The sequence below is a fragment of the Strix uralensis genome, chromosome 5, assembly GCF_047716275.1.
Source record: "Strix uralensis isolate ZFMK-TIS-50842 chromosome 5, bStrUra1, whole genome shotgun sequence".
Classification (NCBI taxonomy): domain Eukaryota; kingdom Metazoa; phylum Chordata; class Aves; order Strigiformes; family Strigidae; genus Strix; species Strix uralensis.
The window spans coordinates 25,902,945-25,922,265 of NC_133976.1; the positions used below are offsets into that span (position 1 = coordinate 25,902,945).

At 37.3% G+C, this 19,321-nt stretch overlaps 1 protein-coding gene across 7 annotated transcripts in view; it reads right to left on the minus strand.

The window, feature by feature from the left end:
• Nucleotides 1–19,321, minus strand: part of PTPRZ1 (protein tyrosine phosphatase receptor type Z1) — a 143,923-nt gene that overhangs the window by 7,434 nt on the left and 117,168 nt on the right. For 2 of the 7 annotated variants that reach the window (XM_074870173.1, XM_074870169.1), the window contains exons 14-24: nt 16,815–16,906; nt 13,447–13,532; nt 11,158–11,178; nt 10,897–10,993; nt 9,399–9,481; nt 8,520–8,654; nt 6,511–6,645; nt 5,301–5,464; nt 4,516–4,599; nt 2,801–2,936; nt 1,676–1,822 (exon numbers count right to left, since the gene is read on the minus strand). In XM_074870173.1, coding sequence (XP_074726274.1) covers nt 1,676–1,822; nt 2,801–2,936; nt 4,516–4,599; nt 5,301–5,464; nt 6,511–6,645; nt 8,520–8,654; nt 9,399–9,481; nt 10,897–10,993; nt 11,158–11,178; nt 13,447–13,532; nt 16,815–16,906 — 1,180 coding nt within the window. The remainder of the gene's footprint in view (nt 1–1,675; nt 1,823–2,800; nt 2,937–4,515; nt 4,600–5,300; nt 5,465–6,510; nt 6,646–8,519; nt 8,655–9,398; nt 9,482–10,896; nt 10,994–11,157; nt 11,179–13,446; nt 13,533–16,814; nt 16,907–19,321) is intronic. The other 5 variants (XM_074870175.1, XM_074870172.1, XM_074870176.1 and 2 more) reach the window with 3 other exon arrangements.

Sequence of the window (19,321 nt, forward strand, 5' to 3'; positions counted from 1 at the left end):
CTATGCAGAAAAATCTGCCTTGCTATACAGATAGTATAGCTCCTGGTGCAATGCAGTTCTAGATATCCCAGTTCTGAGCTTCCCAGTTTTCTCTCCAAACCTGTGAGAGGAAAATAGGAATGATCTGGGCGGGTCTCATTGACTTACTTGTTTCAATTAACACAATTCAAACAGACGAGAGTATGAGAAGGAACGAGAGTATATATATATATACCACAATGGTGTATATACATGGCTTAGGCATGAAATAAGTTTGGAAAGCAGGTTTTTCCTAGTTTTAGGGGGGAGGTTTAATTGCTAGTAGAATAAACCAGATTAATCAGAATGTTCAAAAGAATTCAAAGGACTCTTCTGTGATGTTTTGGTCTGGGCATGTGTAGCTTTCAGAAGCTGCCTGCTTTGGAAAAACAGACAGCAAAACAGGGAGTTCCATCAAAACAAATGAGACCACAATTTTTTTCATCTAAACCAGTTCTTCAGTAAAACAAGACTCCACACTTTTGTTATTATTCTCATAATTTTAGCTTGCAAAGGAAAATGAGATTGAATGAGACATGTCCCTTTCTAATAATATTTATTTACACACTCTGTTTGTATATATTACGTGTTTTATTCTTTCATCCATGTAGGAAAGGTGGGATGCTTATTTCTCCAAGAATATCACAGCTGAGATAAGAGTCCCTACTTTTTCCTAGGAAAAGGAGTGCAACACTGTTGGATCATTCAAGCCAGGATAGCAGCAAAATGTAAAATCCTTTGGTATGTTGTTCCTATTCTGTTCTGTTCGTTATCTTGAAGAAATACTAGTTACTGTGCCTGTGTGACCTAAATACTTCAGAAAATAAACACATTAAGATTTTTCATAGCCTCATTATCTACTGACATTATCTACAGACTTATCTGCTTTTTTACTTATGATCCAATAGCTAATTGTAGAAAGAATACACATTATCCTATGCAGTCCTCCTCAGAAATAAAATCCTTAGAGAGAAATGTTCTAATCATTTTCCTGTTAAATTAGGGAGAGCAAAGTCTGTTTTGCCACATAATCTGGAAAACATTTAAGTGTGATTTTACTTCTCTGAATTCAAATTCATTTGCAAAGGTATGATTTTCTGTGTTTCCTCTGTAAGTGACCCAGTGAGCGAGCTAGACTTCCCATTCTCCCCAAGAGTCAGTGAATTGTTACCTGGCTAGGTCTGCTCTTTCTCTGGGTGACTCAAAGTCCTGTGCATGTACACACTGATCTCCACATCCACAAGCACCAAAATGTTCACTTATCGCCTGCTGAGGTGAAGTCTGTCTTCTAGTCAGTGCTGTACACTGATGCGAATATGCTGGTTGACCAATATAGCTCATGACATTTTAGCCAGAATGACACATCTTTCCAGACTGTTGTTTTACCTTTAGGATCTTCATGCAAAGGCATGTAGTTATATTTTCCAAAATCTACTTACTGGCCTATTTCTCATGCTCTTGAGTTGTTTTTTTTTTTTTTTTTAAATTCCTTGTTTAAGAGTATGCAAATAATTCTTCTGTCCCAACTGACTGCATGCATTTGTTAACCTGCTCTGAATTTAAGATCAGCAGTTAAATTTTAGATAGAGAAAGCTAATGAAAGTTGTATTGAGGTACCTACTTTTAAGTCATTCCAGCTTGCAAGCCTAAAGCTCACCTTGAATTGCTTCTCCAGTCTGGTCTTTCCTGTTGGTCCAGGTATCAAGAGAGAATTAACGTAGGCATGAATGTGAGTCTCAAGGACTTCTGTTTCTTTACTGAGTATCGCTTCAACCAGTGCATCATGAATGAAGATGTATTGTTCCTAGGAAAATAAACCCAAACATCCAAGCTCTAATTATTTTCAGATTCCTCATGACAACTCTGGCTAAGCTGCCACTTCTGATGTGGTCAGTACTTCTTCACAGCATGCTGCTGTAGGGGAGTTTTCTCAAAAGTGATCGTCTACAGTGAAAACTGTCTTTCCGCAGTGACAGTACACATTTACAAGCACAATTGAACTACACATGCAATGTATATATGATATAATACTAAATCCCCACCACCTGTGGTATTTCATGTTCGCAGAACAGAGTTAAAAACACAAGCATAGCCTTGAGTCAAATTTTCAAGTCAGCTTGTTATGCGACTCTCCCTGTCTTTCTTGCAATAAAGCGATCACTCCCAGTTCCTACCGCTATCCTCTATTTTCTCTCTCACATCCTTTGGAACAAGTGCCCATGCTGCTGTTGATTACCTTTTTTTCTATTGAAAGTCACTGGGGAATCTAACACCTGTTCTTGAAACCTGAAATAGACTTTCAAATGCCCTGCTGTTGTCCTTACTGTTTTCTTCTGGTCTTTCACTATTCTATATATAATCTTCTGCTTAAAGCAGCTATAGATAATCACCTGTCTGAAATAGCTTTTTTTCCTACTTTTTATTGCCTGATATCAACTCTTTGATCAGATTCCGTGAAGATCTGAACATCTGACAATGGTGTTTCCTTAAAAAAAATCTATGACAAAAATGCATGTCCTGCAAAGAAAGTGCTGCTGTGGGACTTCCTCTCTTCTGAGGCCTCCCTAATAAATAGGCAAGAGCCCAGAGATGGATAATTTCTAGTGCATTGCTCTAAGCGAGACTAGATGCCTGTATGAAAACAAGGGAAGCAGAAGGGAAAGTCCAGTCTGGTGACTGGTTGTCAGTCTGTCTGGTGCCAAAAAAGAAGACTGTATCATCTCTCCTCCTGCAAACAGAAATAGTCTGTAATAGTCTCTCGCTATATATATTTTTGTCTTACCTCAGTCTGCACCAAGTAGTTCCTTTGGGTACGTATGTGTTTTAAGAATCCAAATATGTTGACTGTCCCTTCATGCTGAATTTGCTGCAGCATGCTGTCTAACACTATGTATGTGCCTGTCCTTCCAACACCAGCACTATAAAACAAAAAACCAGTCTTGAGCCTGAAGTAAAACAATAATGAAAAGAACTATTTTTTATACATAGCTTTTTCAACAAACTGCTGTGTAGAGACGGTTTTCCTCTACAAATTGTATATATTCTATTACTTTGCTAAAGCTTCAAGGCTGGTAACGAATCAAAATACAACTCATCTTTTCTCTGCGCAAGAAAAGACTAAAGATAATTTCTCAAATAGTTTTAGAGTATAGATTTTTATCAATTTTTGAAGTATCAATTGAAATAGAACTAAGGTGTTTCCTGCAAATCTGCAATTTTCAGGTCTCTGATATTTCTTAGGATACTTTGTCAAGTATACCTAGAAAGAGTGGCATATATCAACATTTGGGAACAGTTTACGTGCCCAAGTTCTTCTGTTGAAACACACATCACTTTAAAGGGGATGTTGCATTATGCCACCTATTGCAGGTACAGGAGATTTCAAAGATACCAGACTGAGGAAAACCCCAGGAAGTGGCAGAGCTGCTGAAGGACTATCTGTAAAAGAACAAGCTTAGGGCTCTCCAGGTACAGTTAAGATGGCAAGCAATGGTTGAAACCCTTTTAAAATAGGGAAGATACAGAAGAAAGGGTTAATCAACGCACTTTTGTTATGAACTCTGACTCATTTAGCACAAAACCAGCTGTATCATAAGATTAAAACCCAACTTTTTATTTTATAAAATATCTGGGTAGGCAGTACAAGGTCAAGAGGTCATTTTTTGTAATTTAGTCATATATGGGAAATAGATGTAATTCCCCCCTATGTTATGAGGAAACATTATGTGTATTCGTCCATGTCACTTGACAGCAACACTGTGCTGGGTCTGCATGGTCCCTTACGGGCAGATCCAAGCTCAGTCTGTACATGCTAATTCAGTCACCTAATTTCTTCCACAGAGGTGGCACAAAGCATGGGTAGTGTGAGCTCAGATTGCTGTAATAAACTGTCTAAATAAACATGATATAAAACTGTAAGGTCCAGGTTATTGACACACTATTAGACACAAAAAGTGTAAAGATTACCAGACACCATCTGTACTTGTTATGAAAGACAAAACATGAAAAGTACCAAAACATAAAAATAGCTAAAAAAAGTTTCATGAAGTTCGTCATCTGTGTCCTCCATATAGCCTGTAAAGATAAATAAAAGTTACATTTCTAACATGAGATGACTCCTTTGAAATTCCATTGTGCATGGGGACAGGTGAACTAAAAGCCAAATAAAACTGTCTAACAGACAGAGGTGATCTATATCTATGACCCAATGGAGAGGTCTGACTGAAGCCACACGACTTACCACTGTTCACTCTTTAAAAACTCAATTTAATGGACTTATACTGTATTACTGATCTCTCAGCCCACTGGCACAGATCTCAGACTTGGTATTTTGGGGAAACTTATTTTGAACATCCCAGGAACAGGCAGGATCTAGATAGCAGCAGAACAACCAAAATGTGGAATTTTCATTTTCCAAGCTAAAAACAGATTTCAGTCAGATTAGATCATCCCAGAAAGAAAATATCTTCATTTGCAGCATTTGTGAGGAGACTTTACCTGTTGGCTTCCTCAGAGTCAGCTCCAGAAGGACAGAATTCATGAGGAGGTTCTCTTTCCAAATGTTCCATCAAAGGTGAGGTACTACAGTGGAAAACCAGAACCTGCTTATATATTTTACAATAACCCGGTCCTTCACGGGCATTGTGAAGTCATTCCAGGCCCTACAAGCCCTTTTTAACCAATTTTCCCTGAGCTGCCCAGTTTTAGTGAGCACTGACAGACCACCTGCCTGCACACTGCGGCACATGCAGACCTCAAACCGCTCCCCAGAATGCTCCTCCATTGCAAATGACTGCTAGAGTGCAGAGTAATGTTAAAAACAGCAGAGTTGTAGTTCAGCCAGGAATAGAGTGAATCTTCTCTTGTGGACAGAGCTCCTTTTAGGATTACAGAGTATCCCTGCACCAAAGAAAGCATGAGCCAAAAACATCCTAATGATATATTTGCAGAAATGAAACAATTACTGCGATATATGTATCTGGTAAGCTCATAGCAATCAAAAGAATAGTATAGAAAAGTGTGCAAAAAAGTAAAAAGAAAAGCTTTTTTGTGAAAAAAAGGAACAGTGCAGAGCAGCATCATCTTGTTTACAGATTTATAGAAGTGGCACACACAGTTGGTTAGTTGGCCTTACCAAGGATAGAAATATCAGCTAAGAAATTAATCTTATTTCATCAGGAATTGTTAAATGTGATAGTGAAATTTTGCTTAACCCACCACTGAAAAATTATTTTTTCTGCAAAACAAAAGCAGAGCGAACCTTACGGCAATAAAAACCACACCTGCAATGAACCACAACAGGCCCGACAGCATGGCGCTTGGCATGCGATGCCTTCCTCACGAAGGTGAGCACGGGCAGCGTGTATTCTGGAACACCCATGTCAGGCCACTGGGTATAATGGTACTGAGTTACTATACGTCCACTAGACCTCCCTTTCTGGGAACCCTGCAACAGAAAAAGAATTCTACATGTGAGCAGACAACATCTGAACAGCAACTCTTCATAATTTTATTTCTGTACCTGATTGATAGCTCTTGAATTAGCAGCGTCCCTATTTAGTTAACAGCATGCCACCTAGCTCTGAATATTCCAGCTTTCAAACAGAAGAGGAAGGGCCTGTGCTTCTCCCCATCAGCTTGCCCTCTGAATGGAAGAGTGACCTGGCACTGTCCCTTAGAAAGCCATAGAGAAAGGTTAAGAGCATTGGAGGGATAACAAATTACAGCTGCTCTTAAAAGCCACCAGCTATTTCTGCCACTTTGCTTCTCTGGTGTGTGGACAGAAAGAATAGGATTCACCTCACTCAGCTTTAGTGATCTACAAGGGAAGCAGTCTTGTGTAGGCTGCTTTTCTAAGCTCCCTCCCTCAGTAGCAACCCAGGGGCAGGGACACCTTCAGAGAGCAGGTCATCTCATTCAAAGATTGGTTCCTAAAATAGGCAGAATAAATTACTTGACAGTAAGCGTTGTACTCAGCCATTAATTGTATGGGGAGGCTGAGAGACTAGATGTCTGTCTTGGTGGCTGAAGTAAATTAAGCTTTCAGAATGCCCCTCAAAGGAGCCAGTGTCACACAGCTGAGCTCAGAGCATGCTGGTTCTGATTACAATAAAACAAGGCGTGGATTCCCCTGTCCTTAAAAAGGAAAATGGATAGCTGAGGTGGATAATTTAATTCATACCACATTTTCTACTAGCTGCTCTCTTTCTGAAAAAGTATCTTCCTGCTCACCAGGCAGGCAAAGTCCACATCAGTTCTCCAATGTTCTCACTGCTTTTTCCCTGATGGTCCTACATCACACCAGTACTACAGTCTTCTCAGTTTGTTGGTCTGGTCAAATTAACTGAAGTTGACAAGCACCTTGGCTGGCTGACACCTACAGGATTCAGCTTTATGTATACAACAGAAAAGAGCTGCAAACTGCCTTAAAAATATTCTGAGCAACTTTTAACATTCCCTTTTGCCCAACTATGTTTTCAGGATGCCACAAACCTTTTTGATCTTGGTGTTTCGAAGAGTAAAATTCCTCACAGTGTAATAGGCAAGTACATGAAAACTCTTCTGAGTAACCAAGAAGTTCCCATATTCTTCACTACCTTCGGCAGGCCAGTACTGGTCACATTTTCTCTGTTAGAAAGCAAATGAAAAACAGAGAAAAAGAGAAATAAAACAAAATGTCGAACTAGCAAGCTGAAATGTTCAAATTTAAGAGCCCAGTCAACCACAAAAACATACAGGGACTCTCAATATACCCAGTTTATAATAGACGTGATCTTCAGTGCAAGAGAACAAATAATGTGTATTTATTTTCTGCTGTAAAGAGAGATGGCTGTTTATTTGGAATACTCAAAAAAAAGAGAGGTTTAATATATACTATCAGAGCTACAGCACTCTAATACTGTGGAACCTGCAATTCTGTAGGCACTCCAAAATCTAGAAAATAATAGTCTACAGGAATAATAGGAACACATTCAAGTCAGTGAAGTCATATGTGGCTTTTGGTTGGTTCACAGCATGGGGAGAGTATACTTATATCTGATCAGCGAGGGTAAGGGCGAGCTTGTGTGTGGCCAGAATATACAGGAGAGAGCTGTGATGTCCAGCCTCTTGGCTGGGCAGCCATATAGCCTTCTCTAGCAATACTAGAAGAGTACATGTTTATAGCATGGTGTCCTGGTTTCAGCTGGGATAATTTTCTCCCTAGTAGTTGGTACAGTGCTGTGTTTTGGATTTAGTGTGAGAATAATGTTGGTAACACACTGATGTTTTAGTTGTTGCTAAGTAGCGCTTATCCTAAGCCAAGAATTTTTCAGTTTCCCGTGTTCTGCTAGCGAGCAGGTGGACAAGAAGTGGGGAGGGAGCATGGCCAGGACAGCTGACCCAAACTAGCCAAACAGATATTCCATAACATAGAACATCATGCTCAGTATATAAACTGGGAGGAGTTGGATGGGAGGGGCAGATCTCTGCTTGGAGACTGTCTGCATTGATCACTGGGTGGTGACCAATTGCATTGTGCATCACTTGTCTTTTCTCGGGTTTTACTTCTCTCTCTCTTTTTTATTATATTCCTTTTCATTACAATTATTATTATAGTTTTTTATTATTATTGTAATTATTTTATATATATATATTTTTAGTTACTAAACTGTTCTTATCTCAAGCTGTGAGTTTTACTTTCTTTCCAATTCTCCTTCCCATCCCATTGGGAAGGGGGGAGCAGTGAGTGAGTGGCTGCGTGGTGCTTAGTGGCTGGCTGGGGTTAAACCGTGAGGCATGGTATTGTAAATAAAGTACTCCCAGTGCGGCCCTCATCTGCATTTGCTGTGTCTGCATCATCTGATAGATGCTTAATTGGTCATATGACAAGACTTACATGCATTTTACACATTGCTGTCAGTGTGTGGCAAGTGTGAGGCAATGTCTCCTCATGTGACCCCAGTGTACATGCATACTCCCATCACATAACAGAGAAACACAAATCCTGTGATGGGGTTTGACCTCAGTTTGTCTCACTGGACAAACATGTAGTTAGTCATGTAGTAGGAAAGGAACTGTGGGTCCCATGGAATGTAACAGTGAGCAGCCAGTGAATATCCAGAAAAATTCACCTGAACTATGACCTTCTCCTTTCCAGGGTCTAAGGTGCCCCTGAGAAAGAATGACAGAGAGCAGATTGCTAGCAGAATGTGGCGCAAGGTCCACAGTCCTAAATACATACAAGAAGTATTTTTCTCAGTATAAGACAATTTTTTTGTAGTTAGAACATGCTATTTTCAAGACTTCAGTTGTTAACAATTAAGTTTAAGGGTTTTCTTTAGTTTCATACTACAAATCCTCAACTTTATACTTCTATAGCCAATCTTAGTACAAGCAACTACTATAAACGTGCTTTTTGCTCAATATATGCCTAATACAGATTTTTAAAAGAGAGAAAGGACTCTGCTAGAGGTAGATCTATCAACATCAGAGAAATAAACAACAGACAAAGGTACTCATACCCTTCCTTTCTCAACGAGATTAGTTATCATCACAATAACTTCTACGTTATGTTCCCATATCATTCTCCAGAAATCTTCTGCTGTCGATTTTAGAGGTCCTTGAGCTGCAATGTAGGCTTTTGGCTTGTTGTAGCCCTAAATTGAAATGTAACAAATGACACTTGTCAAATCACAGTCCGCAAACAAAAGGAGGTTGGGAGGAGTACATGACATTTTATGAATCTATTTTTAAAGAATCTCAAAGGCTTTTAAGTACTTTTGAATTTATAACTATCCAAATCGCAGAAACCCTGCGGTACCAGATGACATACAAATGCAACTGCTATGCCAGTGTTTATCATTCCACCAAATAGGATGTATGTTCAAGTGCCTGTGTTCCAGCAGAACATGACATGATAGTGATTATGAGACATCTGTTATGATAGTGGTTTAAAAAATGAATCAAGATCATTCACATGTAAATTACTGGGTAACAAAAACTGAATAAATAGTATCTAGGTGAGGCTCTCAGCCAAATGGCATCTTCCTCTCATGAGATTATCTCAGACAGAAGAATTAACCACTTACCAAAAATGTATAAAAGAACAAACATTCAGATGCGAAATGCTTTTGAAACGACTCAGATGTGACAGAACATTTTCTGCTTCATAAAACTCTTCACTAAGCTTCAGCTGCTACAATATCAAGATGGATTCAAGAAAGAATTGGAGTTTTACCTGTGTTTTAACTTCATAGGCTTAACTTAGATCATCAAAGGTTTTTTTAACAAAATCTGTAATATTGTGCTACTTTTTTAAAAAAGTCTATTCACCTTCATATGTCAGAATTTACAGAAAAGGCGGACAGATGAATAGGCTGGCAGGTAGAAAAGGCACTTACATCCACGTAGTTGGCATTAATGTAATCAGTCAGTTTTCCATCCTTTTCTGCAAGCTGTGCTAATTTAACCCTAGTATGATCATCTGTAGTAAAACAAGGGAGAAAATAAGCATAGTTTTCTGCAAGAATTATATTCTGTCTATAAGAAATCTTTTAAAAAAATACTGAAATGGATTTTTACATTACACAAGACTAATATAGTGACAATCACATATGAAACATCTTCTGCTTAGGTATGAATCAGATTCAAAATTCTAGTTTGCATAAACTAATGAATCCAAGGATTCATGGGATTCAGAATTTAGTTGCCTGAACAGCAGCACCTGGGGTCATTTTAGGCACTGTGACATATTCCCCTACAGCCTCCAGCTGCTGCTTGTGAAGGGGCATGGGTCTTCTGTAAATCCTGTGTCATGACTGCCAAGCCTGCACAGTGGGATGTCTCAAATGACAGTAGGCACCAGTAATTCCAAGTCAAAGAACGAGGACTGGAGAGCAATGGGACCTTGGAGAAACTGGTCAGCAGTGGCTACCTCAGGGAGAGCTGAAGCTTTCTGTAGCCTGCACTGATTATAAGGACTAAAGACTTGATCCAGTTGCACAGGGCAATTCTTGCTACCTGAGCTGCCCTAAGCTGCTTGCACACTGCCCTTTGATAAAAAAGCTGCTTGGGTTGGCACCTTTTGTACAATCAGGTACAAACACAGAGTGGCAGAGGAAAAGCCCTGACTTTCCGCCCCTCTAGAGGTATCTTCAGCCAGGTGGAATGGGATTTCTTGATGCTGGTTTACATTGTCTTCTGCCAGATGGGCTGATTCTCTCTCTTTTTCTATTAAGGTCTAATGATGCTGAATGCTGAACGTATATTTCATTTAGAGCTTCTTGTTATCAGAACAAATTTTAAATACTATAGAGAGTTAGGAAAAATGTATTAAGCCACCAAAATGATCAAGATCCCAGAGGCAATAGCTTCGAAGAGAGATTAACAAAACTGAATAGATGTGTTTCAGAAAAGAAAAATCTGGGGTAGTGAAGAAGGGTGATGCAATGGGAAAATGTGTCCTGGCTAGTGAAGCTGATCTATTACTTTGTGGCAGGGTACAATACAACATAAAACCAGTATATTTATACGACAGTAAATATATATCCAGGGATTGTGAAGCTCCTAGAGAGGATAAATCATCATTACTCCAGATCAAAGATGGATTAATTTTGGCAATCAAAACACAGCTTCTTTGGCTTTATAATGGCATTATAATGAAATCTCCCAACTCCCTCTGGGTCATCACAGAAGACACAAATATGTCTTGCTAACACATGTTCATCAAAACAGCAGAATGCCAGAGGACTAACTTGAAGAGATGTGAAATATCATGCTACTCCTCTCCAAGCATTTTGCTGAACAGAAGCCAGAGCTTTCAGTGCAGAGGTATTTTTTTTCCTCTAATAACATATAAATCTATACTTGTCTATAACACCACTCGATGCATTTACTTACAAGCAACAATGTTTATGTATCGATTCTTATTCTTGTTGTCGGGGTGATTAGAGCTGTCTGATGTAATACCTAGATCTACAGTACAGCTCTGGATTTCCTGAAAATAAAAAGTATGTCATACTTTAGTAAGGATTAAGATACATAAAATGTCTTAAAATACAGTAAATCAGCACAAAAAGAACCACAACCTTATGCCCAATTATCTATGACATTTTACAACTACTTCATTGCTAAAAAAAATGCAGTGAAATAATTCCTTACCTGATAAAACTCTTTCAGTGTCTAATGAGGGAATGAATGCAAAAAAAGTAAAAAAAAATCAAATTGCACAGCACAGAACAAATGGATAAAAGTGTTTATACAGATTACAATTACTATATGGAAAAAACAGTTATGGTCATGCAATATATATCTCCATAATAACAACAAAGCTGAATATTTTGACGTAACTCTTAAAGGAAACAGATAATTTTCCTGGTAAAATACTGGCATCTGTTTTCCTGTCTTTAGCTTTCATGTTAGACCTTAGGCCAGTGAAAGCTTATACATAGGAGCAACATCACTGACTTTAGCCAGATTATTTATATATTTAACTGTTCATTGGATTTGTTACTGGTCCTTATAAATGCTTTAGTTTCTCTGTGGAATGCTTTTGCTCTCTTTGCATTCAGCTGTAAAACCTCTGGAGCAGGACAGCGTGCCACTCAGCCAGCCTCATGGCACTCTAGTGAAGGACAGCATTACAGCCCTCAGTCTGCCAGCAGTTTCTCAATGAACCCAATGTTTCTATAAAGAGAGAGACAGGCTTAAGAAGACAGGCACAAATTATATAAGACTCACAAAATTAATCTATTTTATTGATTATTTTAACTGACAGGAAACTCAAGCATTTATAAGGTCCACATTGTTAAGTAGGAAATACGTTATCATCACTAAAAGTACTATAATAATGTTTCCCAACACTTTTTAGGATTTATTTTAATATTGATTGCCTTCAGCTATTTAAATACATATCTATGAAAAGTAGTTACCAGTCTGAAAATTAGATTTTAAATATGAGTTGTTTTATAGTAATATAAATTAAAAACCTGAATGACCCCTGTACTCTCCAAATGTATGCCAACTCTGCAAAGACAATGACTATATTTCAATTTTTTCACATCTTCTAAGTTTTTTATTGGTAGAGAAAAGACCAGGACACTAATTCTGGAGTAGTCTGCAAAGCCAAAAAGGATGTCCAAGAAATGAGGAGAACATCAAGTTTTTTGTAATAGTTAAAACAAGCATGAAATATTTCAGATGGTGCAGGTGTAGCTCAGTGAGACATAGTATATTTGGTCTTCGTGTCACTGCTGTAATTTAGTAAAAGAACAATTTTAGGAAAAGAACAATTTAGGATGAACAGTTTGATTTCTGTATTGCTGTCCTCACTAATGGTGAAATAACTTCGTTACCATCATATTTACACATAGTCCTTCAACATCTGCTCTTATTAACAGCCAGTCTAGCTGGAGCCCAGTCTTGTCAGTGCGTATGCACGTGCGTAACCTATGAACGTGTACTGGACATTCACAAGTATTTACAAGTTTGGTCCCACAATCAGATGGATATTATGAATGTTAAATGAATTGGAGAAGAAATGCTGATGAAGAAAGTTAGGTGAATGTCATGGAATTTTTCGTCCATTAGATCACAATACATTGACTGGGGAAACAAAAGCAAAACCAAAAGATGCAGAACTATGTTTTTTACTTTCAGTATTGTTGTTTATGCAGCAGGAGTATTACAGTCATATTTTAAATTAATAGAGATCAATTAAAAAACTTGTTTCCATACCAACTAACTGATTTTGTTAGAAATCACGTGTCAAGAATTCTAAATTACAGAGTTTGGGTTTATGTTTATTATATGTGGCTTAAGTTAGAACACATCTATCTTTAAATTGCTTGTAATGTGTATGAATGTGAAAAACAATGAAGTTCATTAATTACATATGGTGATAGTAACATTATATCATGAGAGCATATGTTTCAAAATTTTGAAATACCTCTTATGAACCATATACTTTAGGAAAGGAACTGTAAAGCTTTCACTACCACATATGAAGACTACATTAGCTCCCCTGTTAATCAGAAGTCTTGCCAAGTGTACTCATTATTACTTTCTTTTGTTTTTTCTCTGTAAATGGAACAAGCAAATGTGGGTAGCTTCTGAAAAATTCAATTTGCATTAGTGTTGGAAAAGCTTTAGATCTACACCTGTATCTGATAAGCCATATAGATTGCATTATCTTTGCATAGTTTATTCACACAATCATTTAGTATTTTATCAGTGATAAACATTCCCATTTGCATCCCAGTCCTGTTAGCTTTTATAAATCTCCCTAGTCTTTATGCATAAACAGTCCTTACTGGGCTCACAGTACTTGTATTTACATGCGTTTATGAAATTGGTCCCTAAGTCAGAATGTCATGCCCAGTTGTTTCCAGGTATTTAAACTTAACATTATTTGTATGTGCTAAGAAGAAAGATGACGTCATAGAGCCATACCTCAAATTCTTCAGAAAAACCATTACTTGCATGTAAATCTGCAACATGTTTTGGAAAATGCTTTATTGGAATTGCTCCAACATCATCTTAGGGATGGGAAAAGACAAAAAATATATTTATGAGGAATAAAAAGCCAGTGACATATGAAGAAGTTTATATGTAGGCAATCCACACAACATCCTGAAATGAAATTTTTGGCATGAACAACTCCCACAAGAATAAAAACAATCTTTAACACCATTGACATTTCTAAAATCATTCTTTAACACTTACACATTTCTAAATGACTATTTGGAAAGAAGATATAAAAAATGTCTTGCTAGGTCTTGCTCTGTCTTTAAGCCCCAAAATCAAGGTGCTGACTCTGCAAGATGCTGAGCTTGCCTGTAAATTGAAGAGCACTCAGAACTCCCTGTGAAGTCAAGGGGAAATGGGAGGATTAGCAGTCTGCTACAAGATGTTCAAAGGGAGAGGGTTCAGAGCTCTGAATAATACTGATAAAGAAATAATGATCAGGCAGAGTCATCTGGGTTCTTTAGGCTGATTAGTGTTGTAGTGGGACTATGATACAGTACATGGACTAGCTGCATAGTCCCAAACCTACTAAATTAATGCAGCATTACACCATGCTAGTAGTAGTGTAATTTTAACTGATGTGTGGCATGTTTGCATTGGCATCCAAAGGAAACAATAACCAATTTTCATCTTTTATTGCATTAGTGAGTACTTCCAGTAGGGGCTTTTTACCCCATTCTCCCCATGATACTGTGATTACCTATTGATAATAATCCTATGTCTGATCCTGGGAGTACTGACTGCAAATTTTCACATCAGGCTTTATACTTCTATTTTTAAGTGAAGGATTTAAATTTAAGAATTTCTGGACACCCACAAAGACAATATCTACATTCTCAACCAATAAACGTGATTCATGCAACTTCTGGGTCCTGATACTGAGTCTGAATTTTCCATCTGATGTTTATATTTCAGGACATCTCCTTTTTACTTTATACTAATACAGAAAAATACTCTTGCGTAGAACATCCATTAGGGATCATCTCAAAAACCTTTGGGACTTTTAATCTTCTTTTTCCTGCAAATATGCTATGTAAACAAAGTCATCTGTTAATTACCTGTTAAAGGATGATATTATTTTGACTAGTTTTGGTTCTGAAGAATAATTTTGGTTGTATTTTTTTTTTCCAAAGCCTTTCATGGATTAAAAATATGTTTATTTAACAATTTGTAATTTAATCACTGTTTCATATGAAAAAGAAACACCAAAAACATTGAACAAGGACCTGTTATTTACATCAACAAATGTTTAGTATTTAGGCCACCTAATAATTTTAGGTTTCAGTTACCAAGAATTTGTTGATTTGTATTAAGATCCATCACTTACATGAATGGATCTGGATACAAAAAGTGAATTTATTCAGTCAAGCCTAAGAGAAGCTGAACAAGTGTGTAACACTATCTTCACACTTCAGACATGAAACCTGGCATAAAATGTTTACTCTAATGATATGCAAATACAAAACCAGAAGGGAAGGTAAATGACCCTAAGAGCAAGGACAGTAAGGGAGAAAGAGATCTCAGGTTTTGGTGTAATTACTGTTTTATTTCCTTGCCAGTGTTAATCTCCCAATTCAATCACTTCTGACTCCAGGAATATATTTTATATCTGAATGGCAGGTACCACTTGAAACTACTTAAAGGTTGATAGTGGGTCCTAATATTACCCTGTAATTCATTATTTGTTCTGAATGCATCTTTGAATCATGCTGTGAAATGCCAGGGCATTTTCTGTGAATAACTGCAATTCTCCTATCTCTGCCAATGAAACCCCAGAAAAGGAAAACTTAATATATAATGAGATATGTGGAGTGTGCTTTTAGTCATAATAAAAAATTAAACTTAGCAGTTACAAAATGATCTTCCTGCTCTATGCTCTTTGCCATTATATTGCAGTTAGTCTCAATTGCTGTAAAAGTACATTGCTGAAACACCTGTGCAATAGAAAACACAAAAGTTGCTCACTTGACGTCTGTTGCATGCAAAATAAAACAAATATATTTCCTCAGTGCTTGCAGCTTTTTCCATAAATATTTTATGTATCTTTCAGTCACTTAGAAACACTTTTCTCGTTAAGCTAATATTTATCACTATTTCAGAAGGAAAACCTCCAGCATGAAAACACATATTTTAAGTGCTCAGAATAATTGTAAGGACAATTCTGTCTTATGACAATGGAAAACATTATCTCCCTGAGGTGAGCTGGTCAGGAAGAAATGCAAGAAAATGATACAGTTGTACTGCAATATAGTTAATGACACAGAGTAAGAGCAGAGATTTCCTATAATGATTGCCACTTGACATTCATATATAATCACGTTTTCTGAAATCAAGCTATATCTCTGCCTATTAACCATTTAGAAAAAGGTTATGCATCTCCTAACAATAGCAGTCAATACAAGAGGCATGTAAAGATGCCTATAATTCACTTACAACAGAAGTCTATTGTTTGGGATTTACTTAATTAAATGTGTTTACTAGTTGTCTACACAAGGGCTGATTTTGTTTCCCTTAGTCATTCCAAGGGAACCCATCCCCCTGCGTAACAGAACAGTTTGCAAAAACATTACTTGTGGAACAAGATATCCTTTTCTCATGGCTTGGGATCTGCTGTAGAATTAATCTACTTAAAGTACTTTTCATTCTACTCAGATTGAAAAAAGCTGTGAGGGCTGCATGTGCTCCTGTGATACTCTTTGAGGAGGAAAGAAAAGCAGCAGTTTCTCCAAGTAACTGTGGTGGATATGGAACCAGAAGATGCTAATAATATTTTGCACTTGTGTATCATTTGTATGAGAGGCTCACAGAGAACTTTACTGGTAGTAACTATACTAGTAAAATCTATAAATTAAAGAAAACGTTGTAATTGCAAATGAAATGCAGATAGATGAGGCATGTATTGGTCTTGATGGTAAAAAGAATAAGTCATGTTTTATACATATGTGACAAATTCAACTAAAGGCAGAAATACAGCAGAATATATTCCTGGTGTAATCCTCTATATTGCTGGTGTAAACCTCTAGTGAGACTACACCTCAAATGGCTAGATGGCACAGCGTATCTTTGAGACAACTCTGTAAGGTGAGGACATTTCTCTTCTGAGCTACCTACAGGAGAGAATATTAGTAACACTAGTCACTGCCTACATCAAGTGCACCGGTGTTTATTAGTACAAGAGGGTATAAATCTCCGATTTACAGATGTTACAGTATGTGAAGAATTTATATGGACACACACAAAGCAGCACCTTCCAACGGCTAACACCAATCCACAGAACAGTTGACAAAAAATACCTGAGACTGGGAAGACTGGAGCTGGGGGAGCAGAAATCACTCGAGGTGATGTATTATCTTCTAAATAAAAGTGAGCAGTCTGGAAACATTTCCTAGAGGGGAAGAAACATAAATAAATATTGCAAAAAAAAAAAATTATCTGAGACATTTTGGAATTCTGGCATTATTGAGTAAGAAAGAAAATCATGGTTTTGCAAACCATTTTTAATGGAGTGTCAAATACTACTGCTATAATATAAATATTCCCCCAGCACACCACCAAATTCTGCATACAACCTGAAGATGCTACATTAATTCAGCATAATACATAGTTCATACATCTTTACCTATACCAGAGGCAGAAGACAGAGCACACATCAGACATAGTGAAAGCTGTAAGAGGAACTCTGTATCAGGAGCTATTGTAGATGCTGCACAACTCCAAGTATAAAAAATGCCATGGTCTTCCTTGCTTATCCAAGTTTGCACACATTACTGTTCCCTTTCATGTGATTATGCTAGCCTGAAGATGGAACAGTGTACGAGATCAGTTCTGGTAATTCATCGATAGATCCTACTGCAGACACGGAAATGCAATAAAAGACAACATGCTCTGTAACAGACAAAAAGGTGTCTCTGGAACTACTCTCACTGGGGCTAAACAATTTTTTCATAATGTAATCACAACACTGAAGGACACCTTAACCACGGAGGACTTCCCGGAGTTGAATTTATAACTCCAGGAGATGCTACCACTGTTGCAAAAACACTGAAGTATGAATACAAATGGAATCAACCTGAAATATGACCCACAACATTATGTGTATCTGTGCTGTAATCCAGATGTGAAGATAATAAGAATAGCATCTGTTAAGAGTCCAAGCTATTCAAGGGACTAAATAACCAACTGCTGTTGTAAGCATTGCAAAGCCTCCTTAATTAAAAAAATCTCCATATGATTAGACATGCTAATAACAATCTTTACTCTGGGTCACTTAGTCTATTTGAAACATTATTCACTCATCATTACATTTAAAAGGAAATATACACATCAGGAAAATATTAATCTCATTTTATATTTATAAGATTCTGCTTCTTCAAAGTTGTTGGCTGAAGCTATTGTATGATCGTTTGCTAGTTTGTGTAATCACTGTTATTTTAAATTCTTCTGTACTGTTCCTGTATCACTGCACTGATAAAACTCCTCATATAATTGTTATAATCAAAAAGAAATTTTGAAGTTACTTTGAGAAATAGATAGGGAACATGTGGATGTTGTCATTCTTTCTAGAACCATTAATGTAAATCATAAAGACTTTGGTAAGCTTATTTGCATTAAACCTCTGGGAAACATACCCCTACTTTTGGAATTTGTTGGGCATTTTCTGTCTGTGTACAATCCAGATTCTCTTAAAACACAAGAAAAAGTGGACAGCTACATCGAAGGGAAAATCATGGCATGCAAAATAGTTCTGGTGATTCACATGACTAATTTGGAGTCCAGCTAGAATCCTCTAAAAACATATTTGTGATGTTCATAGAGGAGCTTTGGCTCTGTATTACATGTCTGAAGTAAGACTATCCATTATGTACTTAGTTTTATGTAGAAATGGCAATTTTGGATGAAGACCAAGAACACATTCAGGATGTGCTTGGGAACATCTTTCTAATTTTCAAAGAGGCTCTAACATTAGCACCCCATAGAGTTAGCGGTTGCTGAAGTGAGAGAGGCTGTCTCAATGTTAGCATAACACCCAAGAGTTAGTCTCAGGACTGTGTGTGAAATGTCTGTGAGAGGTAGGCAAGTATCAAAGTTACTTCAAATCACTAAACACTTTCAGAAAGTCTGGCCCTGCCTGCTGGGCACAGAGAATGCTGATGTACTGTGTTCATTAAAAACAACACCAACCAACCAAACTTGCCAAACAGCCTGACACTGGAGCTCTAAAGCCAAAAAATGCCCTCCCTCTAACGCCTACTGCTTATGAACAATGATCATACATAAAGTTTATGGACTAACATTACAGAGTTTTGTCACCTCCTTGCTTGAGAAAAGATTGAGGTAAAAAGAATTTAATTAGCATAATGGCTTTCACATCTAAAGCATTACTTAAAATGTCTTCATAATATGCCATACATTCACTATCCCTCACTGAGCCACTGTATCTTTAATCTTTAACAAGTTAATTGTGACTGAAAATAAATTACACCCTTAGCACATTTGGGAGACAAATTCATAGCAGTTGACTTAACCTGTAATAAGACTCATAAATAGGCACTCCATCTGCTTCTGCATCCGCAGTGAAAGCCTTCATGACTAAACCTAATGTTAATAATCATGTCTCGTTAATTATCACTTGTTGTTAATGAAAAAAGTGATGACTATTTCAAACTTCCAGACAAAGGTCCCATCACTCAATGTTAACCTGATTATTTAATTTACACCTTTCATCACAGCATTTAGATCTTCAACCTAAAACTGTAATTTGTAATTTAGACACCACACTTCTTTGAACACACACTTTACA